Consider the following 27,018-nt stretch of genomic DNA (forward strand, 5'->3'; position numbering starts at 1 on the left):
CAGTTTTAAGCTGTGCTAACATAAATGCAAAAAGGGTTTTCTAATGATCAATTAGCCTTTTAAAATGATAAACTTGGATTAGCTAACACAACATGCCTTTGGTTGCTGATAAAGGGCCTCTGTACGCTGATGTAGATATTCCATAAAAAATCTGTCGTTTCCAGCTACAATAGTCATTTACAACATTAACCATGTCTACACTGTATTTCTGATCAATTTGATGTTATTTTAATGGACAAAAAATGTGCTTTTCTTTCAAAAACAAGGACAATTCTTAGTGACCCCAAACATTTGAACGGTAGTGTATATATATACACAAAGGTATGTGGACACCCCTTCTGTCACGCCCTGACCATAGAGATCCCTTTTTTCTTAATGGTATAGTAGGTCAGGGCATGAAGTTTATTATTTCTATAGTTTATTTTTCTATGTTGGTGATTTGTATGATTCCCAATTGCTGATAATCGTTGTCTCTAATTGGGGATCATATTTAGGTAGCATTTTTCCCACCTGTGTTTGTGGGATGTTATTTTGTGTTTTGTTCATGTGCACCAGAGTCACGTCTTGTTGTTAGTTTATTTGATTTATTGTTTTGTTTTGCTAAGTTTCACTTTATAATAAATATGTGGAACTCAACACCCGCTGCGCCTTGGTCCGTCTCTCCTCACGTTTGTGACACCTTCAAATTAGTAGATTCGGCTATTTCAGCCACACCCATTGCTGCCAGGTGTATAAAATTGAGTACACAGCCATGCAAACTCCATAAACACACATTTGTAATAAAATGGCCTTACTGAAGAGCTCAGTGACTTCACATTTTGTCAAATATCTCTAGAGCTGCCACGGTCAACTGTAATTGCTGTTATTGTGAAGTGGAAATGTTAAGAGCAACAACTGCTCAGCCGCAAAATGGTAGGCCACACAAGCTCACAGAAAGAGAACCGAGTGCTGAAGCGCGTAGTGTGTAAAAATTGTTTGTACTTGGTTGCAACACTCACTATTGAGTTCCAAACTGCGTCTGGAAGCAGTGTCAGTACAGCAACTGTTTGGTGGAGGCATCACGAAATGGGTTTCCATGGCCGAGCAGCCACACACAAGCCTAATATCACCATGTGCAATGCCAAGCATTGGCTGGAGTGGTGCTTGCCGCCATTGGACTCTGGAGCAGTGGAAATGCGTTCTCTGGAGTGATGATTCACATTTCACCATCTGGCAGTACGACGGACAAATATGGGTTTGGCGGATGCCAGGAGGACACTACCTGCCCCAATGCATAGTGCCAACTGTACCTTTTGGTAAGATGAATAATGATCTGGGCTAGGCCCCTTAGTTCTAGTGAAGGGACAATACAGCATACATTTACACTCTAGATGATTCTGTGCTTCAGCTTTGTGGCAACAATTTGGGAAGGCCCTTTTCTGTTTCAGCATGACAATGTCCCTGTGCACAAAGCAAGGTCCATACAGAAATGGTTTGTCGAGATCAGTGTGGAAGAACTTCACTGGCCTGCACAGAGCCCTGACCTCAAACCCACTGAATACATTTAGGATGAATTGGAACGCCGACTGCGAGTCAGAACTAATCGCGCAACATCAGAGCCCAACCGCTGAATGGAAGCAAGTCCACACAGCAATGTTCCAACATCTAGTGGGAAGCTTTCCCAGAAGACTGGAGGCTGTTATAGTCAAAGGGAGGACCAACTCCATATTTATTCCCATTATTTTGGAGTGTGATGTTGATGAGCAGGTGTCCACATACTTTAGGTCATTTAGTGTATACACAGAGAGAGAGAAGAGAGAGAGAGAGAGAGAGAGAGAGAGAGAGAGAGAGAGAGAGAGAGAGAGAGAGAGAGACAGAGAGAGAGAGAGAGAGAGAGAGAGAGTGAGTGAGTGAGTGAGTGAGTGGTGAGTGAGTGAGTGAGTGAGTGAGTGAGTGAGTGAGTGAGTGAGTGAGTGAGTGAGTGAGTGAGTGAGTGAGTGAGTTAGAGAGTGAGTTAGAGAGTTAGAGAGAGAGAGCACTGGGAGGGCTCTGTTGGGGCATGAAAATGGTCATGCTATTGTTTGCAGATTATGGGATGTTTATATAGACATCATCTGTTCATAATTAATCAGAGGCCAGTGGGTTGGAGAGTGTTTGTCTGCCTACACTGTAACAGTCCATGGAGAGACTGCAGAGAAGGAATTTAGAAAGATCTAATCACATTCATATTGAATGTGCAGGAATTAGAAGCTAAAAGGCCCCCAACACAACACAAGGCAGACTGCCACTGACATTTCCACACCCAATTAACTATTTGGAGCTACACTGAACAAAAATATAAACATGTAAAATGTTGGTCCCATGTTTCATGAGCTGAAATTAAAGAAATGTTCCATACTGCACGCACAAAACATTTATTTCTCTCAAATGTTGTGCATAAATGTGTTTACATCCCTGTTAGTGGGCATTTCTCCTTTGCCAAAATAATCCATCCACTTTACAGGTGTGGCATATCAAGAAGATATGAAAGGCTATGAAATATAGCAACCAGTGCATTAAATGCTGATGAGATTATTCCATTATTCATCATAATGTTTGGAGATTAACATATGTTTCCAAATGAGTTTACTGTATTGTAAAGGTTGTATTAAACATATTTTGACTGATTGAGGAATGAGGCAGTGGCATGGGAATAGCCTGTAGGAATGGCTCATGAAGATGACGATAAACTGAGCATAGCCCACAGTTCCGTTGTCATAGTCAGCTACATACTGTCAGCAAACAAAACATTTTGGTACACGGCTAAGGATAAACATTGGTTTTATATGTGCATAATAACTTATTACACTATAAGGCCACAATCCCCTGAAACCATGCTGCTGGCTGATGCAGTGGATTTAACTACTGCACAACATCTCAGCTTATTTCCATGCAATCATGTCCTATCTGTCTAAATTTCAGGATTATACTGGCTGTGGTGCAATCTGAGTTATTTTCAACATGATTTGCTGTCAGTGCAATTGGTGCAATGAGGCAAACTTGGACATCATGAGGTACGGCAAGAGAATGCGAGAGTGAGAGAGTCTGACAAAGACAAATTAAGCAAAACAATGGCACATCAGACTAGAAATGTTATTTTTCTCAGAGAGGATTAACTTGTGTTTGTCTCAAGGGACGGCTGGGGACGTTTTCCTCTCAGAGCCACCGTTCCTCAAAGTGCATGCAGTCAGAGAGCCATAGAAGGCAGAACCAGACACATTGTCTTTCTCCCTCCATTGGTGCTGCTGATGTTGGAGCTTTGCTGCAGAGCTAATTCAGTTACCGTGTGCGAGTGCTGCATTATGAAGTGTGCAGTGCATTTCCTCCCTCCATGGCTGAGTGAATCTGAAAACAGAATAACGTCCTGCTGACGTGTTTTCTCTCTCTCTCTCTCTCTCTCTCTCTCTCTCTCTCTCTCTCTCTCTCTCTCTCTCTCTCTCTCTCTCTCTCTCTCTCTCTCTCTCTCTCTCTCTCTCTCTCTCTCTCTCTCGCTCTCTCTCTCTCAAACCTGACTAGGCTTTGATGTCTGGAAGACTCGCTGGAAAACTTCAGCCGTCTCTAGGAAGGCACGGAAACCGTTTGAAGAGCAAATGCAAACTTCCCTAATGGTGTGTGTGTGGGTGGAGGAAAGGAAGCAATGTTGAAATGATCTTACGATTTGACAATAAAAATGGTTATTGGTTGTTAACCCTGAAATGTTTGTTAACCCTGAAACTGTGCTTCGAAATGTACCCAATTGGCTTCTTATGGCATGACCCTGGTCTTCACACAGCTTGTACAGAGAATCAATGAAGCTACTGCATCTTCCCCTCCGAGTTCTCCTGCCCCTCCCTCCTTAGCTACAGCTCCTTGGGTAAGGAAGGCATAGTTCAAATAACACAGATGTCATAGAGGAATATACTCTACAATTGACTTCCCCTGCCACCCAAACCTAGTCCTCTGGGACAACCAGGTTTCCTAGAACTGTTTACACTAGAAGCATGGGAGAGGACATCTTTATTCAATTGTTACGGACCTTCAATCCCACCAACGCCTATAACGGCCATAGGCCACATTCCCGGATCAGCCTTCCTCACATGTCCACTTATACACATTCTCATCACAACACAGCAAAGCTAAGAGCCTCCAGAGAGTATTATTGTCCTTAGCTAGCACTGTTCCACTGCTCATTGGTAGGAAAGAGTTGTTGAGACGAGGCGATTGTTGACTCAGGCATTCTCATGCAGTAGAGGGAATTGTGTGCTCATTAGCCAAGACTGTGATCTTGCAAACATTTGTCTTCAAATGTACACTTGCAAAGTAAGCGAACAGTAAGCAGATACGTTTGTGAACAGAAGGATAATACAAATCTTCATCGCACTAATGCCAGATATATCCACACATCTAGAGCTTACTGCATTCTAACACATTAGTAGATGGAGGTATTATGCTTGGTCAGGTCTGGGAAGTGGCCACTAAAGGCCACAGCATATAACCATAGCATATAACCATTTTGAAGGGAATAATCACACATAATGATATTCACCCAATGTTGATCATAACTGTTGCTGGACCTCCCACGGATGACATTTGGAGAGTTTATGTTAATGGGAGCTTTGGAGGAAAAGCAGAGACCCATAGTCTGTGTAGCACAACGGACTCAGCAAACCTCTAGGGTTCTCAGTGACATTTTGCTTAGAAGAAATGTATAAATATTTCTTTATTCTTTTTGATGTTGAAAACAGTTTCTAATTCATTTATACTATTTGAGTGGAATATTGCTTCCACCAGGATTACAGTTTTTTAAAGCAATTATATTTTCCGTTATTTTGTCTCCGATGTGATTGAGCATCAGTCACATAGTCATCACACTAAATATTTTCAGTGTTTAACCATAATAATATGTTTTCTGTCTATAGACAAATGTGCTGTTCTGTTTTAATTTTGCCTAAACCAAATTCACTCACTTGTTTAATGAAACACTGTATATTGCATGTGTATAAACATGCATGGAAAGCATATCTCAGGCCGACGAACTATGTCTATAAGACTGTATCAGACAATGATTTCATTCTCTTTGTTTTGTTTATCTATGCCACAGCCATTCTATATACAGTAAGATCTGTGAGAAGATGTGCTTGGATGGTGACAGCAGGACAGTGACATATCTTCTGTTTTCATCATCTAGGGAGGATTTAACACTTACTATTTATCATTCTGGAACGAATTGGAAAAATCTCTGAAGCTGGAGACTTCTATCTCCCTCACCAACTTTAAATATCTGCTATCTGAGCAGCTAACCAATCGCTGCAGCTGTACATAGTCCATCGGTATATAGCCCACCCAATTTACCTACCTCATCCCCATACTGTTTTTATTTTATTTACTTTTCTGCTCGTTTGCAAACCAGTATCTCTACCTGCACATGTTCATCTGATCATTAATCACTCCAGTGTTAATCTGATCAATTGTAACTATTCACTCCTATGGCCTAGTTATTGCCTTCCTCCTCATGCCTTTTGCACACAATGTATATAGATTCTTTTTTTCTACTATGTTATTGGCTTGTTTATTGTTTATTGTTTACTCCATGTTTGTGTTGTTGTCTGTGTCACACTGCTTTGCTTTATCTTGGCCAGGTAGCAGTTGCAAATGAGAATTTGTTCTCAACTAGCCAACCTGGTTAAATAAAGATGAAATAAATAAAAAATAAAAAAATAAATTCCATTACATCAAAGAGTTGTATAGGCTTGTCCTTGCTGCATGTCTTCATATAATGGGCTATTTTTCTTTTCTGGTGCGTGGAAAACGCCTTACTCCAAATCTACACGACAGTCATGGCTTTGTCACAGTGAGGTATATAAGCCTGAGCGACACGCCCCTACAAAATAAGAACATTAAATGTCCCGCGTGGCTCAGTTGGTAGCGCATGGCACTTGCAACACCAGGGTTGTGGGTTTAATTCCCATGGGGGACCAGTATGAACAAATATGAAGACTTATGCACTCACTACTGTAAGTCATTCTGGATAAGAGTGTCTGCTAAATGACTAAGATGTAAATCATGTCTAAATCACCATGTGATGTGTGAGTAGGAGCAGTCCAAAGGGGAACATGCTCTACCAAAATATACCAACGCAAAACTACCAGAACCTCTCTCTCAGGGGTCAGTATCTGTCAAAAAGTTTCAAATAAGTGGTGTGTGTGGTTTCCTGAAATTAATTAAATTGCCAGACTGAATTAAAAGCACTGGACATATTTAATGCAAGAACTCTTAATTGCAGTTTGTTAAATTACTGCTGCCTAGTCACAATTTCCTTTCATGTTCTGAGCAAGGGTGTTTGTCATGCCTCATCCCTGAGAGAAGAGAAGGATTCCTTAAGATAGCTCCTCGACAGGGATGTGTTCCAAACGGCAACCTATTCCCTACATAGTCTACTACGATTGGCCAGAGGCCTATGGGCCTTGTTCAGAAGTAGTGCACTATATAGAATAGGATGACTTTTGGGACAGAACAGGGGCAGCACAGCCAGTTTCACACTGTTGTAGACTTCAAGGTGGGTCATAATAGCAAGCTGAGCACGTCACAATTATAATCAAACTCGCATCTCCTCTATATGCTGCCCACAAAGCTGTCCCAGTTGAATTACAAAAGAAAATGTCATTTTACCTCCACCATAATATTACTACAAAACATCAGACAATTCGTGCAGCCATCAGCAGAGATATTACAAGTTACAATATTTCAAGCCAAACCGATCTGTCCTTTAAAGGCATGCTGACGGAGACTTAACGTCATTCTCCATCTCAAGGTTATATTTCTGAAGGGCTCCTGGAGAGTTTCCTTCAGACCCTTTCAGGCCATTTGTATTACTGCATCATTGAAGTGAAAACACAGCTCAGGTATTATCCATCTCCCCACATTCTACTGTAGGTTAGATGTGGCTACATTCCAGACAGCCATCAGAGCCCAGCCGACTGTGCCTTTTTGTAAAGAGCATTTCCCTGGCAGGCTGGCACCGATCCTGCCAGTCAGTCCATTATGGCTGGAAGGTTTCACATGAGTTGTTCCCCACAAAAGGGCGTTATTACAGACATAAATATAAAAACAATGTCACATAAACTGAAATTAGGCGAACTATTAGAATTTTAGCAACCAGGAAACGGTGGAGAGATTTCTGCATATTGCACATTTAAGTGAGAGAATGTATCTGCACCCTGTGTTATTCACTGTTTACTGAATTTCTCTCAAATTGGTTTTCTTCTATAAGGTCTCCAAGGGTGTGGGAGGCTCAGGCAATTTGCCAAGCAGTTTCCCAACCTGTCAGAGGGCACACATCGGGTGATCAATTGTACTCTAAATACCACAAAAGCTGCTGAACTGAAAGGAAATATGAGTTGATAACGTTAGATGTGATTTCTTACTTTTTCCAAACCTTGTGACCTTGTAATTTATGATCCACATAAATGCTCGTATGAGGGAAGATTCATAGGGAATAACTTAAAAAATAAAGTAATGATCAGTAAAACTTCAGTAAGATGTTATATGACACTTATATACTGCACTGAACTACACATCAGCTGTGTAACATAATTCAATTGTGATTGCGCATTCAATTCAAATGTACTTTTAAATATACAGAAAATCTCAGAATATCCACAGTAGACTATCTTTTATACGTGTATCTATAGCTGCAAAGCTACAAAGTTGACTATTTCTGAATGTCTACTATCGGGTGTGAATTTTTTTAAAGCTAATTTCTCGCAATTCTCCACATTTTGCATGGGACAGAGATATTTTTGCTGTTTTAAAGCTAATTTCCCACAATTCTCCACATTTTGCATGGGACAGAGATATTTTTGCTGTTTTAAAGCTCATTTCCACAAATGCTATGCATTATTCCATGTCTTATGTGTGTTTATATGATACCAGGGGTCAAAGCCCGACCGAGTAAAAAAATTAAGAAGAAGAAAATTGGAGTATGGAGGGTATAGAAGATGCACCAATTCACATCATAAAACCCACCCATTCTAGAACCTCATCCTTCATGAGCTCTTGGGAATAAGTCAATAGCCCTATTCCTGCAATATAGCTCAAGGAATCCTCCAGTGAGTGGGTGAACCAGGGACTCCCAGCTGGCTGGGGTCTAATGGGAACTTATTGTGCGAAGGCGATGACAAGCTGAGACATTCTTCTGCAGTCATTTACTGTCTACCAAATACAGACAGACAGGGTGACAATTTAATCTCATGATTGACGGTGACAATCTGGGCCATTTTTCTGTGTCACAGAGGGGTCGAGAGGAAATCAGTTCTGCACTCAGGAGAGTTTCTAAGGAGCTGCAGAAAGGAACAAACAGCATCCCTTCATCAACCCCCTCATCAACTGTATAAATATGTATAAAGTAAGATAAGGCAGGAGACAGACAGAGAGCACCTCCACTGAGTTTCCTCCTTTTCCAGGACCCTCTATAAATCAACCACTGGCAGAGGGACACAGCATAAGCTTTAGTCTAGCCATGTCAATTAGCTCCATCAGCCATGTATGTGCAATGCAGTATGGTTTACCTTACAGTCTACAACCAGGTACTTCAGCTGGGTATATGAAATGCAGTATGGTTTACCTTACAGTCTACAACCAGGTACTTCAGCTGGGTATATGAAATGCAGTATGGTTTACCTTACAGTCTACAACCAGGTACTTCAGCTGGGTATGTGAAATGCAGTATGGTTTACCTTACAGTCTACAACCAGGTACTTCAGCTGGGTATATGAAATGCAGTATGGTTTACCTTACAGTCTACAACCAGGTACTTCAGCTGGGTATATGAAATGCAGTATGGTTTACCTTACAGTCTACAACCAGGTACTTCAGCTGGGTATATGAAATGCAGTATGGTTTACCTTACAGTCTACAACCAGGTACTTCAGCTGGGTATGTGAAATGCAGTATGGTTTACCTAAAGATCTAGAAGCTTCCAATTGTATCAAACTGTCAAATTCAAGGTTCTCAAGCGTTTATTTAGTTGGAAATCATCTAGGACTGATTTTACCTCACCATTGCAACTGTTGACAGTAGAATTCAAAACCTGAAACAGTGTATACTACACTTAATGCCGTATTTATGAGCAAGTAATGTGAACCTTACGGAAAGCCACTACATTCACACAGAAAGCCAAGGCAATATTGCATCTCACTCCTTCCTACATAAATAGACTTGGTAACCTTGCATTGTGGGGCAGCAGTGGCACAATGACAAAGTAAAAAAAAAATGAATTTAGAATTAGAAAAACTTTATTGTCCACACATTGTGGACATTTGTCTTTGGGTAATTTTGTGAAGTAGAACAGCACCAGTAACTGCTAAGGTGGAAATAATGAGGTAATGAAGCGCAGCAATGAGAGATGAGACTAAAACAAAAGTACCCGCCCATCAGCCCCCGGCTCTGCATGCTTCAGCTGAAGTAAAGAAATCATTGGAAATGCAGCATACACCAAAACTGGAGAGAACAGTCGGCCCAGCTATCTACAGTTCAAGTCAGAAGTTTACATACATCTTAGCCAAATACATTTAAAGTCAGTTTTTCACAATTCCTGACATTTAATCTGAGTAAAAAATCCCTGTTTTAGGCCAGTTAGGATCACCACCTTATTTTAAGAATGTGAAATGTCAGAATAATAGTAGAGAGAATTATTTATTTCAGCTTTTATTTCTTTCATCACATTCTCAGTGGGTCACAAGTTTACATACACTCAATTAGTATGCAGCAAAGCACCCCCACAAGATGATGCTGCCACCCCCGTGCTTCATGGTTGGGATGGTGTTCTTCGGCTTGCAAGCCTCCCCCCTTTTCCTCCAAACATAACGATGGTCATTATGGCCAAACAGTTCTATATTTGCTCTATCAGATCAGAGGACATTTCTCCAAAAAGTAAGATCTTTGTCCCCATGTGCAGTTACAAACTGTAGTCTGGCTTTTAATGGCGATTTTGGAGCAGTAGCTTCTTCCTTGCTGAGCGGCCTTTCAGGTTGTCAATATAGGACTCATTTTACTGTGGACATAGATACTTTTGTACAAGGTCCTTTGCTGTTGTTCTGGGATTGATTTGCACTTTTCGCACCACAGTAAGTTCATCTCTAGGAGACAGAAACTGTCTCCTTCCTGAGCGGTATGACGGCTGCGTGGTCCCATGGTGTTTATACTGCGTACTATTGTTTGTACAGATCTACGTGGTACCTTCAGGCATTTGGAAATTGCTTCTAAAGCCATGACATAATTTTCTGGAATTTTCCAATCTGTTTAAAGGCACAGTCAACTTACTGTATGTAAACTTCTGATCCACTGTAATTGTGAAACAGTGAATTAATTATAAGTGAAATAATCTGTCTGTAAACAATTGTTGGAAAAATTACTTGTGTCATGCACAAAGTAGATGTCCTAACCCACTTGCCAAAACTATAGTTTGTTAACAAGACATTTGTGGAGTGGTTGAAAAACAAGTTTTAATGACTCCAACCTACGTGTATGTAAACTTTCGACCTCAACTGTACCTGCACAGTCATCCCAGCTATCTACCTGCACAGTCATCCCAGCTATCTACCTGCACAGTCGGCCCAGCATCGGTCCAGCTATCTATCTGCACGGTCGGCCCAGCCATCTACCTGCACAGTCATCCCAGCTATCTACCTGCACGATCAGGCCAGCTATCTATCTGCACAGTCGGTCCAGCTATCTACCTGCACAGTCATCCCAGCTATCTACCTGCACGATCAGGCCAGCTATCTACCTGCACAGTCGGCCCAGCTATCTATCTGCACAGTCGGTCCAGCTATCTACCTGCACAGTCGGCCCAGCTATCTATCTGCACGGTCGGCCCAGCCATCTACCTGCACGGTCGGCCCAGCTATCTACCTGCATAGTCGGCCCAGCTATCTATCAGCACGGTCGGCCCAGATATCTACCTGCACGGTCGGCCCAGCTATATATCTGCACGGTCGGCCCAGCTATATATCTGCAAAGTCGGCCCAGCTATCTACTTGCACAGTTGGCCCACCTATCTATCTGTACACATTTACATGCTCTAAATGCTACAGAAAGAGCACAAAGGCTTGATCCGAGAATCGAGTGGCATTAAACTCCCTGGACTGCAGAGTGTTCTGCAGCTCTTAGTGCAGTTACACAGTGCATTAAGCTGCCTGAGAATGAGACAAACCTTTTCTGGCTGTTGTTAGCATGGGGTTTGTTAGCGTGGTGGCTGTTAGCGTGGCCGTTAGCATTATGTCTGCCTCTGCAAGTCGAAGGAAATAGTTCACCCTCTGTAAGAGTTGAAGGGAAACCAGAGGAGAAATGTGGGGAGAAGCTGACCCACTCAATAGTAGGTTTTGAAGATGAGGGAGAGCTGAAAAAAACTCTCTGAAGTCAATGAATCAAAACAATAAAGCCGTCCTTCAGAAGGGCTTGGTGCAATATAATCAGGAGGAAGGATCTGGGCCCCTCGCTGGTACAGATCAGGACAGATCATTGCAGCATATACGTTTAAACATTTATACATATCTGCGCTTATCTCCCTGCTTCACAGTTTTAAGAGCTTAACCAGTGTTGACCATTTTTGTGTTGCAGGCTAATTGCTGTAGGTCCATCTACAATGTTGCTGGTCGGCGCTCTGCTGGACAGGATGTGTGCTGATTGCAGACATCTTGGCAACACCGTGGAGGAAGGCGTAGTGATTAAACGGTAGCTCTGCACAGAAATGTCAGCCTATAACATCTCTAATGGGCAAACATTTGAATCAGGGGTGATGGATTTTGATAATTGTCTGCTCTGTCTGCCTCTTCCACACACACACATTCCCCTCCACAGGCACGCACACCCTCCTGAATACATTACCAACACCTTGGGCCCCCATCAACAGAGCTGACCATACTGATCTCACAATTAGAGGTATACCTCCGAGGCATGTTTGGTATCTTTACCATGTCTTTCCCATGTCTTTACAATGTCTTTACCATGTCTTTACCATGTCTCTACCATGTCTTTACCATGTCTTTACCATGTCTCTACCATGTCTTTACCATGTCTTTACCATGTCTTTACCGTGTCTTTACCATGGCCCCCGGCTGGCTTCTCACACTATTCAAAAAGCGGGGTCTAAAGCCTGTTGCGTCCTGCGTCCTGAGTCCTGATGCAAACAAATTAAATATTCTATATGTTTGTTCAAGTGCAACTCAAGGGATGAAAAATTCAAAGCACATAGGAGATTTCCCTGAGGCTCTGTATGTAGCTCTTTCAAACATGTACGGGGACTTTCAAAGCTGGAACATTTAATCTTAATTTGACCTATACTGTCACAGCAACATAATACTGCAGTAACAGGATTTGAACGTTTAGTCCATAACAATATGGTGGGTGCTTGTTCTATTTCACACCTGATTTTTGCAGATCCCACTCTTCCCGAGACCCCCAGAGAGCAGGGTCACAGCCAGGGTTTGACATTCAACAGCAACCCTGGAGGTGTTAGGGTTAAGTGCCTTGCTCAAGGGCACATCAACAGATTTTTCACCTTGTCTGCTCTGGGATTCAACCTAGTAATCTTTCGGTTACTGGCCCAACGCTCTAACCAGCAGCGCCTCTTCAACCTCAGGAGGCTGAAGAAATTTGGCTTGTCACCAAAAGCACTCACAAACTTCTACAGATGCACAATCGAGAGCATCCTGGCGGGCTGTATCACCGCCTGGTACGGCAACTGCTCCGCCCACAACCGTAAGGCTCTCCAGAGGGTAGTGAGGTCTGCACAACGCATCACCGGGGGCAAACTACCTGCCCTCCAGGACACCTACACCACCCGATGGTACAGGAAGAACAAAAGATCATCAAGGACAACAACCACCCGAGCCACTGCCTGTTCACCCCGCTATCATCCAGAAGGCGAGGTCAGTACAGGTGCATCAAAGATGGGACCGAGAAACTGAAAAACAGCTTCTATCTCAAGGCCATCAGACTGTTAAACAGCCACCACTAACATTGAGTGGCTGCTGCCAACACACTGACTCAACTCCAGCCACTTTAATAATGGGAATTGATGGGAAATTAAGTAAAATATATCACTATTCACTTTAAACAATGCAACCTAATATAATGTTTACATACCCTACATTATTCATCTCATATGTATGCGTATATACTGTACTCTATATCATCTACTGCATCTTTATGTAATACATGTATCACTAGCCACTTTAACTATGCCACTTTGTTTACATACTCATCTCATATGTATATACTGTACTCTATACCATCTACTGTATCTTGCCTATGCCGCTCTGTACCATCACTCATTCATATATCTTTATGTACATATTCTTTATCCCCTTACACTTGTAGTAGTTTTGGAATTGTTAGCTAGATTACTTGTTGGTTATTACTGCATTGTCGGAACTAGAAGCACAAGCATTTCGCTACATTCGCATTAACATCTGCGAACCATGTGTATGTGACAAATCAAATTGGATTTGATTTGATTTGATTTGAACCACTAGACTACCTGCCGCCTTGTAAAATGATCAGAGGTTAGGCTATTAGCTGGCCAAAAGTAGGCTACATGAAATGTGCAATACTGTTAATATAACTGTGTGTTAGTTTGGGTTATCAGTAAATGTATCCTACATTTGTACTATCACAAACACATACAGTGAGACTACAAAACAAACTCTGTCATCCATGAAGATTGGAAAATCATATATTCCAGGACCACATACGTACAGATGCATATGAAGCTGAAGGTTTCAGAATTAAGGATTGTATTCTTAATAGAATCTTGGTCCATTGCAATACCACTTCTCAAATCCATATCAACAATGCCACAGGTCATCAAGCTATAGATCAGGGATGGGAAACTCCAGTCCTCGGGGGCCGGAGTGATGTCACACTTTCCCCCCGTCCCTAGCAAACACAGATGATTAAACAAATTGGATTTGAAACTGAAGATCATGATTAGTTGATTATTGTAGTCAGGTGTGTTAACTGGAGCTGGAGCAGACGTGTGACACCGATCAGGCCCTTGAGGAATGGAGTCGTCCATCCCTGCTATTGCTATGCCATCAAGGAAGAACTGCTGGTCATATCTTGGTGGAATCTTCACTGGGATTCTATTGAAATAAACATTTTTGAAACAATATTATCCTGCCCCAAGCCTAAGACGCTGGATAGCTTTTCATAAAATTGATATTGGCTACACAAGTATTAAATTCTCAAGAACATCTCTACAGTTCCATTATAGGTAGAGATGATTCAGCTCACCAGAGTAACATAAACGTGTTAAAGTAAGCGGAGAGCATAATCTTTCTAAAGGCTCATTTTAACATCGGTGGGCCCATTGCACCCATCTTCTTCTAGAATTACAACAAGAATAACTCTACTCTCCAAATGGGAAATGTCATGGCCACTTTCTGGCGAAATGGGTACCAAAACTGTGCAGTACCAAGCAGTTGAGATGGGTACTTAAAGTTAGATGGGTATGAAGGGTCAGTATCATCACCATGTGGATATCCACATTCAAAAGTGCAGATTGGTCATTCAAGTTTCATGGGTATAAAGGGTCAGTATTATAAGCAATAGTCTCATCACCATGGATATCCACATTGAAAAGTTTCCTTTGTGTTTCTTATAGTTGGTGACATGTACTTCCTTGGATAAAGATTACATTTCTGGACAGTCTACAGACAGACTTGGATATGCTGTGTATATAAATCAAAGGTCTCCTTCCTCTAAGTTACATTTAGATGCTGATTACCATTTGGTTGTCTAAGTGCATCAATTGCAAGAGAGGATTTATCGAGCACCTACTCTAACCTCAACAGATATCCAATAATGCAATGACATGCACGTATTTATTCGAAATTGTCATTGAGATTAGTTTTTTTTTTTTTTACAAATGCTTATGTTATTTTCAATACTCTGCCAAAGCCAAGTGCCCAGTGTTACGCTATGTATGGCAGCATAGTGTTACGCTATGTATGGCAGCATCAGTGTATTTATGAAGTCCTTCCAGTCACTCTTTGTCCCATTATCTGTTGCACCAGAGAGCACTTACTCCATCACAACAGCAGAGGCATCCGCCTTTTCAATCCACTGTGCATACAACCATGCATAGAAAACATCAGAAAATAAAATGGATTGATAGAGACGTGGGGCTGTGCAATCTCTCCCTCAACAGGTCTTACTTAGTCAAATGCACAGCATCTCCGGAGTTCCCAGGATTGCCTTGGGGCCTGTGATTGCAGTCATTACACAGTTTGGAGAGCAGGTCAAGGGCCAGCCAGACAATCCATTCCATCCTATGCAGATATCCTCTCTCCTCTCTTCCCCTGCCTCCCTGGTTCTGTGTGAATAATGCAGACTTTGGGCTTGGTGACTGCCCCCCTGACAGACTGGACTATGGAGCAGCTGTACCTATCAAGAGTAGTCTTTGCACTGTCATGCCTTTTCTCCAGATAAGCAAATTGGTTGAAACAGGCATAGGGCTCCATCCCAAAATGTCACACCAACATTTTACTGTAAAATGTTCATTATTTTTAGCACCTTGATCCAGCTGAAACCGGTGCATGTGTGTTTTTATGATTCCACTCTGATGAGGTGTTAAGGTCTTGAAAGTGTCGGGTCACAAATGGTGCCATGCACCCTGCCACCCACCTGCCACAACACATTACAGGAGAATTATTCATTTCTAAGCTAATAGAGTTCCCTGTCACACGACTTACCATCAACATATGAAAGACCTTCGCAATGACAGAATCTTCTCTAACGTAATCATTTAATGTACACATTTACACCAAAAGGAGGGGCCCGGGTGAAATGAATCATTTTGCAAACAGTTTAGAAATTATTATTTTGCCACCAAAAATGATAGCATGATTTATTATGTCTTCGACATGCAGGCCCTAGCAGTGAGTCCTCATAATGTCTTTGCAAATGATTGATTATCAATCACTCTAACCATGCGACAAATTGGTAAATAAATTAGCAGGCGACGCAGCCGCCGAGACGGAGCAGTGAGGCCTATGAAAGGCAACTGGTGCACTCTGCCAGGGGCGACGGGGGAGCAGGAGCGTGCCAGGGAGCCAGAGAGGGAGAGAAGACTAACAAGAGGCTGTCACTGACTTCATTGATTCCACTGGGTGCCTTCAACCTTTACAAACTTCCTGTGTGCACTCACCAGCTAAATATTGGTTGACCGGATCCAGAAAGCAATGTTATTTCACTGTAAACAAGGAGAGGTCTTCGGAGCATACTCTCATTGACAAATAGACAGGGTGTCACTGGAACTTGCGTTTGTGTAGACCAGACAGTGACAATTGCATGCTACTCATCAGAACTGTGTGACTCATGACACAGATTTACCTACTGTGGAATAGTATCTGCTCATTTTCTAAAGGAATAACTTGGAGAATCTCGAGATTGTTGCACCTGTTAATCAGGAAACTTAGAATGCTCCCAACATTGGAAGTCTAATAACATCTCCCTTTAACTTAATGACACAGCAGTATCTACAGTATATGCTTTAAAAAAATGGTCTCAATATGTTTTATGAGCTCAGAGTGGAATGCAGTCACAGTATAAGCTTGCTTTGCATTCTACCTTTTTGGCAGAGCCTTTGCAGCAAAGGAACACATTATGTACTTCCATCTCTGATTATATGTGGTATTTTGTTGCACCATAAAATATTATGAGAGCCATTATAAAAGCCATCATCCTACCCTGCCTCCAAATGATGGCTTGGAGAGAAATGAAGAGAGGCTGCAGCACACTCAGTATGGAAGATGAATAGCACTTCCAGGTAGGAATTCTGGGAACAAATGGGTTTAGGCCCGTGGGGGAATTCAACAGAGCACTAAGAGGGAGCTCATATAAACCAATTAAAAGGAGTGAAATCGATTTAGATTAGCTCCAGAGTGGGCAGACAGACTGTCCTCAACACATACTAGCAATCACAATACACATGATGTTGCTCAACTTGTAGAAGGCTGTTTTCAGTTGTCTTTTTACAGGGTGGATTAGAACATACCATTTCCACATAAGATACACAGTTTGGCAAAGCATTGATCACTGGCACTCACAGACGGGGACTGAGTGACTATCTCTGTGCATCATGTTCTTGCGCGTGTGTGACCACTCTCAGAGCTACTTCAAAAGCAGAATGCCTGGGGGAAACGTGTGAAGCAAGTGTGCCTTCTAGTGGTGACTTGGAGGACTATTTGACATGGGGTGTGTAGTTAAACTGACACCTGGTAAAAACGAAAGCCACTTACGATAGAAGATGTATTCAGTGTAACTTGACCAGATCTTGTCTTCTGTGTGTTGATTCACGGATGACGCTGTGACTGAAGAGTTACAGGCAACCATCTGGAAACCACACTCGGACAGCATGTCAAATGATCTCTCAAGGTGTTTGAACTTCAGGTAAAACCTGGAAGTATATCGATCCGGTGTCCTGTCCGGATCTCGACTCTCGTTCAAGGTCTCCCCAAAAACTTCCTTGGCTAACGCAACCCTCCCACAAATCAAAATCCGCGGGACCCTTCTGAATTTGGAGTCGGTTTGACTCTCTCTTCCTATTGTACAAGAGCCCCTGTACCCAACCGTAATAAATCCACTTTTTCTGTCTGCCGGAACGAGTGACGACGGCGGACACATCTTGTGGTCGCTGCCTTGAGAACCATCTTCAAAATCACTGTGGAAGTATTCGTCTGGGCTGTGTTTTAAATCTTCCGGCGTCAATAGTTTGACCAAGTCTGGCAACTGGAAGTACTCCGCCTCTTTCCTGAGCCTCCCCTTCTCTGGAAAATGGTCGGGCAGTACAACTTGTTTGTCTCTGAGGTAGTCCAACACATATCGAAATAGAAATCCATCTCTGTCGATAAAATAGCGTCCCTTAGGGTCCCGCGCCAAATCATTAGTGGCATCCTTCTTAGGTGAGAATATTTTGCCCAGCAAGGAATTTGGGGTGCTTACTAACGTTGCATGACGCGTGTAATACACCTGTCCCCCGACATTTAATTCTACAACATCTGGGAAACTATTCTGAACAGATCCTTGTTCTTTTGACGTAGGGTTAGTCCTACAGTTTCCACTCAATGCCATTGTTTCCGTCATGAATGACTAAAAACTCCACCGAATTTTAGATGGTGGATTTAAGTCCAAAAGTTGCTCTCAATGTTTACTTGAAATGAAGCAAGGTATCTTGGTGTTTAATTTTTTTTCAAAGCTACAATTAATAATTCAACAAACTGAACGTAGATTTTGATAAAGAAGCCTTATAAAGCCAGTCATTCACCTACCAGTCCTAGTGGTCGTCGAATAATAGCCTAGTGGAGGATGTCCAAGAGACCGCTGTCAAAATGTACAATTGACAGAGCTGTGCAGTTGAAAAATCTGTGTTCTGAGAGTACAAAAAAATATACGGACGCATCAAAGGTTTGCACCTTACCAGCCTGCATCAGTTGCTCTGCAATATAATTGGCCCTGGGAGAAGAACATTACCGAGGGAAATGACTGAGGTTCATGAGAATCAGCGCGGCCAGATAACATAGAAACACTGACAAACGGAACATCAGCTGTCTTGCTGCTGTTTGCCAGAGCAAAATGAATAGAGATAATACTCTACATCAATTTCAAAATATATCTACAATATGTTAAATAAAAAAACTCCCCCCAACAACTTCCAAAGTCCAAAGGGAAATGTATCGTTATCACCGGCGTTGTATCTCTAACTTCCTTTGAACACGAGGAATTGGTCTTGCTGATGAAAAAGACTGTCTGAAAAATAGTAACTTCACATGGGTTGAATCCACTCCGCCCTAAGGAGCCATGTAGTGTAGTAGCCTATTACTGAGAACACCTGGTCCAGATTGAAATCTATCCAATTGCAGAGACAAACCCAGTGCTGAGGTTGTGCTGTTAGCGGTCCGAGGCACTCATTTTGTCATGGGCGTGCGCGCGCTGAAGGCTGGATAGCTGGAGCTGTCGGAGGAGATGAAACGATTCTCCCGGTCCCCTCCAAGCAGGGTGGTGCCCGTAAAAAAAACGTCTCTACTGATGTTGCCTTAGCGGTGCAGGGATAAACCATAATGGGTATTAAATAATGACATAATCTTAAAGGAATATACTGAAATATATATTGAATATACTGAAATCCACCTTTCACATTTTTTTATTTCGACCTCTGATAAAATTACAGTATAGGTTAGTCGTGTGCCAACTGAAAATGAGCCTAACAGCCAACACCCAATCCGAGTGCGATCATTTCTCCATTAGCTCAGTCCATGAGAGGTTTTCGTGAGTATTAAAAACGTAAACAATTTTTTGACTCGGATAGAATGGGCTGTAGGGTTGTCAACCAGAGTAAGCCATGATAATCAAAAATAAATAGGCCTACTAAACAGTATCAATTTGCACTGCAATTGAAAGGTCTGGTGTTGCTTACAGCTACTGCCTTAACTGTTAACTTCAACTTTCTGATAAATATGCAACAGCGCCACTCGCTGTATGTTCGACGCTCCGAAATAAAACGCTCCATGTTTCAGGACCACGGACAGCTCCACCCGCTCACTGGCATCTTGAACGGCGACGCGCCACTATGGTTTGCTGCACGTGCACGTTTTGGCATTCTTTGTTGAAGTTTGTTGAAACTCAACGTACTAAACAATCTAAAAATTAGGGGTTCAACAAGGGTTCTTCGAAGAACCTTAGGGTTCTTTGCACTGAAAATTGCCCCCGGAACCTCCTTAGTTGGTGTGGGTTCCTGCAGGAAACTAACTGCCCAACTGAAACATGTAAAGATCTCCTCAATTCAAGGTACGGTTTGTCCCTTGTATGATTTAAATGTATCTTGTTTTAGAAATCAATCAACAAAGAGGTAGGAATATATAGGCTATAAGAATATAAGGCTGTATTGGGTGCAGATGACTGAACTGCTCACTTTTGTGTCTGCAGGTATACAGATGAGGAGGCATACAAAGGTATGTCATTTGGTATTGGTATGTCATACAGATCACATTAACCATCCTCCTCCCTTACCTCGTCAATGAATATTCCATAGGCCTCTACATTGTGGACCATGTATATGTATGAAAACCATTATCAAAACAGGTTTTTTCATTCACATTCATCACAAAACCAAGGTATGAATACTGTCATGTGCATGTTTTGTATAATGTGCATTTGTTTAATTAGTATTTTTTTGGGTTCACAGATTCTGATGAAGATAACAGGAAACCTGGTTGATCACCATGCACTGTAAAATCCTTCTGGCTATGGATACGGAGAACATCAGCATGTCAGAGGATAGATATACTGCGGGGAGTTTACCTCATACTTAGATTTTGTTTATTCTGCTTTGCCACTAAAATCAAGTCAGTTAAGAACCAATTGTTATTTAAATTGACGACCTACCAGGGAACAGTGGGTTAACAGTCTTGTACAGAACATCAGATTTTTACCTTGTCAGCTCGGGGATTCGATCCAGCAACCTCTCAGTTACTGGCCCAACGCTCTAATCACTAGGCTACATGCTGCCCCTAAACAAACACTGCCAACTAAAATATTGTGTTATTGTTGTTATTGTTATGGGTATTATTATTATTAATAATAATAATAATAATAATGGGAGGGTAGTTCAAAAATGAACCCCAAACGGTTCTTCAAAATGTTCTTCAAGGATCCATTAAAAGGGGTTCTTAAAAGGGGTCTTTGAAAGAACGTATAGGGGGTTCCCCACAGTTTCAATTTGAGGAACCCTTAAATGATACTCCAGGAACCTTTTCTTTTTGTAGTGTAGTCTGTGTTAATGTCTGTTAAGTGTTATTCTACATCTCATACAAGAGTAGAATAGTTATATTGGATGGAAGTGTTAGGGGCGAACAAGGCAATTATTGAGCCCCCGATTCACAAATAATTTGGCCTAGCGATACTTTCTCATGGATAAGGCTGAAAAGCCCTATTGATTTTAGAAGCCAAGATTGCACACAGTACTCAAATAGACCATGTTTGGAATAACTTCACAATATGTTCAAGATAACTACTAAGCCTACATTTCAAAACAAAAGATATTACTGCTACTACTTTGTTAGATACAAGTTCACTCTGGATTTGGAAGTCCCAGCAGTCATTGTAAATGGGTGTTCTGCCCAATATGCCACATTACATCTGAGAGGGGTGGTCCCTTCATATTTAAAAGAACTTACCTTCAATTTCAATATTTGATGGATTCCTCTCTCTGCAACTTTCATCAAGTGATTAAAAACCGCTCTAGCGGTTTGACCCTGGATGATACCCAGTTACTTCAACAGGCCTATACAGTAATTAGAAGAGAAGATGCAATTGCCCTCTTTTAAAAAGACTAAAACTGTAAATGTTTGTTTTCTACTCAATGTCTCCTGTGGTATTTCTGCAGGCCTGCTGCTCCTCAGAGAGGGGGCCTTGCTGAGACCTCTGTGCACTCAGTTGGAAGTAGGCCATGGCTGTAATCATGAATACATGCATGCAGCCTTCACCAATGCCATGTGCTGCTATTTAAAAGGCCTATGATGACCACCTGTAAGTTGTTATACTGTTGGTGTAGTAGGGGTATGGCAGTTTCAAATGAGGTACATTACAAATCAACATCACGCTCTTGCATTTCCATCTGTTGTCTCTCTTTCATCTCTTGTCTCATTGCAAAACTTAGAGGCTTTGTTCAGTGAGCGGGAGATGAAAACCTAGTTAATTTTAACAATCTATCATCATTAGACACCTGCAACTGACTGGAGGAGCGGGTCTAGATCTACTAGATCTACTTTACCATTGGTAAAGACTACAGCCCCTCTCAGACTACAGCCTCTCTATGGATGGGGCTTAATGAAAGCATCTCAGAGACAGAGAACCCGCTACTCACTCACATCTCTCCAGACACAGAACCCCCTACTCACTCACATCTCTCTAGACAGAGAACCCCCTGCTCACTCACATCTCTCCAGACATAGAACCCCCTACTCTCTCCCATCTCTCTAGACACAGAACCCCCTACTCACTCACATTTCTCTAGACAGAGAACCCCCTACTCACTCACATCTCTCTAAACACAGAACCCCCTACTCACTCACATCCCTCCAGACACAGAACCCCCTACTCACTCACATTTCTCTAGACAGAGAACCCCCTACTCACTCACATCTCTCTAAACACAGAACCCCCTACTCACTCACATCCCTCCAGACACAGAACCCCCTACTCACTCACATCTCTCCAGACACAGAACCCCCTACTCACTCACATCTCTCTAAACACAGAACCCCCTACTCACTCACATTTCTCTAGACAGAGAACCCCCTACTCACTCACATTTCTCTAGACACAGAACCCCCTACTCACTCACATCTCTCCAGACACAGAACCCCCTACTCACTCACATCTCTCTAAACACAGAACCCCCTACTCACTCACATCTCTCCAGACACAGAACCCCCTACTCACTCACATCTCTCTAAACACGGAACCCCCTACTCAGTCACATCTCTCCAGACACAGAACCACCTACTCACTCACATTTCTCTAGACAGAGAGCCTCCCAACTCACTCACATCTCTCCAGACACAGAACCCCCTACTCACTCACATCTCTCCAGATACAGAACCCCCTACTCACTCACATCTCTCCAGACACAGAACCCCCTACTCACTCACATCTCTCTAGACACAGAACCCCCTACTCACTCACATATCTCTAAACACAGAACCCCCTACTCACTCACATCTCTCCAGACACAGAACCACCTACTCACTCACATCTCTCTAGACACAGAACCACCTACTCACTCACATTTCTCTAGACAGAGAGCCTCCCAACTCACATCTCTCCAGACACAGAACCCCCTACTCACTCACATCTCTCCAGACACAGAACCCCCTACTCACTCACATCTCTCTAAACACAGAACCCCCTATTCACTCACATCTCTCCAGACACAGAACCCCCTACTCACTCACATCTCTCTAGACACAGAACCCCCTATTCACTCACATCTCTCTATATAACTTAATCATTCAAATCAGGATTATTTGGTGTGTGTGTGTATGCGTGCGTGCATGCTTGCTTGTGCTTCCTGCCCAGATGAATCCCTCTGCATTTCATTGCACTGGTTTCAGCCACTTGCAGCAGGGGATTGGGGCCCCTCCAGAACCGTGTGGATGAGATTCAGGGGGAACTGGCGCCTCGGAGGAAAAACTGATTATAGATCTGAGAAGCAGATAGATGGCAGCATGTCCCTTTATTTAGCACTTATCATTGAACCTGATAAGAGTTATTGCGGGGTTTGTGTCTGTGCGATAAGCCAGGCGGTTGACAACTTGCTATTAGAGCTGTTGAGTGGGCCTTGGCCTTAGTGGCTTAGTCATCCACATCTCTATCACCACAACTGTGTTGCTGCTCTGGGGAGACAATTATATTGGAAGACTTCTGCAGTTTTACATACAAGCTCACATATCAATGCCAAGTCCAGCCTTTAGGCCAAAGTAGGTTCAGGAGGACAGACAGAGTGTTGTTTAAAAGTGATTATTTGTGTATTTCTTCTAAATCCGGCCTAGTCCAGATTCAATGGAGGACATTACAGCATGTGTTCTAAGTATATAGCATGTGTTCTTAGACCATAATGATGAAACATGCAGTGACAAGAAAAAGCATGTGAACCCTTGGGAAATGCCTGGATTTATGCATAAATTGGTCATAAAATTTGACCTGATCGTCATCAAGGTTACAACAATAGACAAGCTAAGTCTGCTTAAACTAATAACACACAAACAATTGTATGTTTTCATGTCTTTATTGAACACACCGTGTAAACATTCACAGTGCAGGGTGGGAAAAGTATGTGAACCCTTGGATTTAATAACTGCTTGACCCTCCTTTGACAGCAATAACCTCAACCAAACGTTTTCTGTAGTTGCGGATCAAACAACGGTCAGGAGAGATTTTGGACCATTCCTATTTATAAAACTGTTTCAGTTCAGCAATATTCTTTGGATGTCTGGTATGAACTGCTCTCTTGAGGTCATGCCACAGCATCTCAATCGGGTTGAGGTCAGCACTCTGACTGGGCCACTCTAGAAGGCGTATTTTCTTCTGTTGAAGCCATTCTGTGGACAGATAGCCCAACATTCTCCTGCAAAATGTCTTGATAAACTTGGGAATTCATTTTTCCATCGATGATAGCAAGCAGTCCAGGCCCTGAGGCAGCCAAGCAGCCCCAAACCATGATGCTCCCTCCACCATACTTTACAGTTGAGATGCGGTTTTGATGTTGGTGTGCTGTGCATTGTTTTCTCCACATATAGTGTTGTGTGTTCCTTCCAAACAACTCAACTGTAGTTTAATCTGTCCACAGAATACTTTGCCAGTAGCATTGTGGAACATCCAGGTGCACTTTTGCAAACTTCAGACGTGCAGCAACGTTTTTTTTGGACAGCAGTGGATTCTTCCTTGGTGTCCTCCTATGAACATCATTCTTGTTTGTTTTTTTACGTATCGTAGATTCGTCAACAGAGATGTTAGCATGTTCCAGTGGTTTCTTTAAGTCTTTAGCTGACACTCTAGGATTCTTCTTAACCTCATTGAGCATTCTGCGCTGTACTCTTGCAGTCATCTTTGCAGGACGGCCACTACTAGGGAGAGTAGCAACAGTGCTGAACTTTCTCCATTTGTAGACAATTTGTCTTACCGTGGAGTGATGAACATCAAGGCTTTTAGAGATACTTTTGTAACTCTTTCCGGCTTTATGTAAGTCAACAATTGTTAATCTTAGGTCTTCTGCGATCTCTTTTGTTCGAGGCATGGTTCACATCAGGCAATGCTTCTTGCGAATAGCAAACTCAAATTTTGTGAATGTTTTTTATAGGGCAGGGCAGCTTTAACCAACATCTCCAATCTCGTCTCATTGATTGGACTCCAGGTTAGCTGACTCATGACTCCGACTAGCATTTGGAGAAGTCTTTGGGGGTTCACATACTTTTTCCAACCTACACTGTGAATATTTAAATGATGCATTCGATATAGACAAGAAAAATACAATGATTTGTGTGTTATTAGTTTAAGCACACTATGTTTGTCTATTGTTGTGACTTAGATGAAGATCAGATCAAATATGATGATCAATTTATTCAGGAATCCAGGTAATTCCTAAGGGCTCACATACTTTTTCTTGCCACTGTATATGATCTGATGTACTGGGTGCAACATAGTGTTTCTAGTTCTCGTATATACACACCAAAAAGACAAGGCTTATTGAGTATCCTTCAGGGGTTCTTCAAATTGAAACTGTGGGGGAAGCCGTTTAAGTTCTCTGAAGAAACCTTTAAGGGTTGTTCAAAGATCCCCTTTCAATGGATCCTTGAAGAACCTTTTTGAAGATCATACCCCCCTATTATTAATAATAATACGCATAACAATAACACAATATTATAGTTGTCAGTGTTCATTATGATTTTAGTGGCAAAGCAGAAGTAAAACATCTAAATGAGATAAACTCCCAGCAGAGCCCCAAGTCCGATGGATAGATCCTCTGGCGTGTTGATGTTAAGGTGTTGATGTTCTCCGTATCTATAGCCAGAATGATGTTGCTGTGCATGGTGACGTAACAAGTTTCCTGTTATATTCATCAGAGTTGTAGCTGGGGAGTCTGGCAATCAATTTTTTTTTTATTATACAGGGGATTAACAAAACACACTCACGACAGTATTCATACCTTGGTTTTGTGATGAACGTGAATGAAAAAACCTGTTTTGATAATGGTTTTCATACATATACATTGTCCATAATGTAGAGGCCTATGGGATATTCATTGCCGAGGTAAGGGAGGAGGTTGGTACATGTGATCAGCATAACATTCAGGCTGTATCACAACTGGCCGTGATTGGTAGTCCCATAGGGACAGCGCACAATTGGCCCAGAGTCGTCTAGGTTTGGCCGGTGTAGACCGTCATTGTAAATAATCATTTGTTCTTAACTGGCTTGCCTAGTTAAATAAAGGTTAAATACATGTTTTTTACTATAAAAAAATGTAAACATACCAATACAAATGACATACCTTTGTATGCCTCCTCATCTGTAAACCTGCAGACACAGACACAAAAGTGAGCAGTTCAGTCATCCTCACCCAATACAGCCTTCAACATGTTCTTATAGCCTATATATTCTTGTTGTTGATTGATTTCCATTTTGTGTTTTAGAATGATTTCCACATATATGAAAAGATGATAGATGGTATCATCATTAAACAAGATCAATGTAGATCATACAAGGGACAAACCTGACCTTAAATTGAGGAGATCTTAATGAACATATTTCAGTTACGTGCCTGCACCTGCTGCCCTTTCAAATCCAAATGTTTCAATTGGGCCGTTACATTCCTCCAGGAACCCACACCAACTCAGGAGGTTCCTCGCTGAACCCCACCTCCATGGAATAACCTTTTGGGGGACATTTTCAGTGCCAAAAACCTTAGAAGAAGTGTAGTTGAACCCATCATTTTTAGAGTCTTGATGCAGTACATTGCAGGTGACTGATTGTTATTTGATCACCCAGTTGCAGGAGAAGTTTGCAGCAATGCAGGAAATGTCAAACCTGCAGTGGATTGGAGATTTATCAGACTTGATTTTGCCTTATGAAAACATCCATTAATTATAATCTTCATAATAATTCACATTTCCTGTTGCTGCAGGATTATTTTCCTGCTGTAGCAAAACTGGCTCCAATTAAGATCCTACATCTGTACATTACCTCTGGCTACTGGATGAGTCATTAATACATTATTTGATTTATTCAGTAGCCTCTCTGATTTGTTGGGGCACAGTCAGAGGGTCCTTTGGTGACTTTGAAACATACCCTCCATGAAGCATTTTCTAATTTGCAGCCGCTCTTGTTGCCCTAATTTTCATTTTCAAGTTTAAGCTAATTATTTGAAATTGGCAATTCCAGAATCATCACATTTGGTTGTATGTT

General features: G+C 42.0%; 1 protein-coding gene across 1 annotated transcript in view; it reads right to left on the reverse strand.

Moving 5' to 3' along the window:
• The window catches only part of LOC118372878 (BTB/POZ domain-containing protein KCTD16-like), an 89,929-nt gene extending 70,724 nt beyond the window's left edge, over positions 1-19,205 (reverse strand). Inside the window, exon 1 of the mRNA XM_052529460.1 lies at positions 17,301-19,205. Coding sequence (XP_052385420.1) covers positions 17,301-18,144 — 844 coding nt within the window. The 5' untranslated portion in view covers positions 18,145-19,205. The remainder of the gene's footprint in view (positions 1-17,300) is intronic.
• Between the last annotated feature and the right edge of the window lie 7,813 nt (positions 19,206-27,018).

This window comes from Oncorhynchus keta, chromosome 11, assembly GCF_023373465.1.
Source record: "Oncorhynchus keta strain PuntledgeMale-10-30-2019 chromosome 11, Oket_V2, whole genome shotgun sequence".
In the NCBI taxonomy this organism is placed as follows: domain Eukaryota; kingdom Metazoa; phylum Chordata; class Actinopteri; order Salmoniformes; family Salmonidae; genus Oncorhynchus; species Oncorhynchus keta.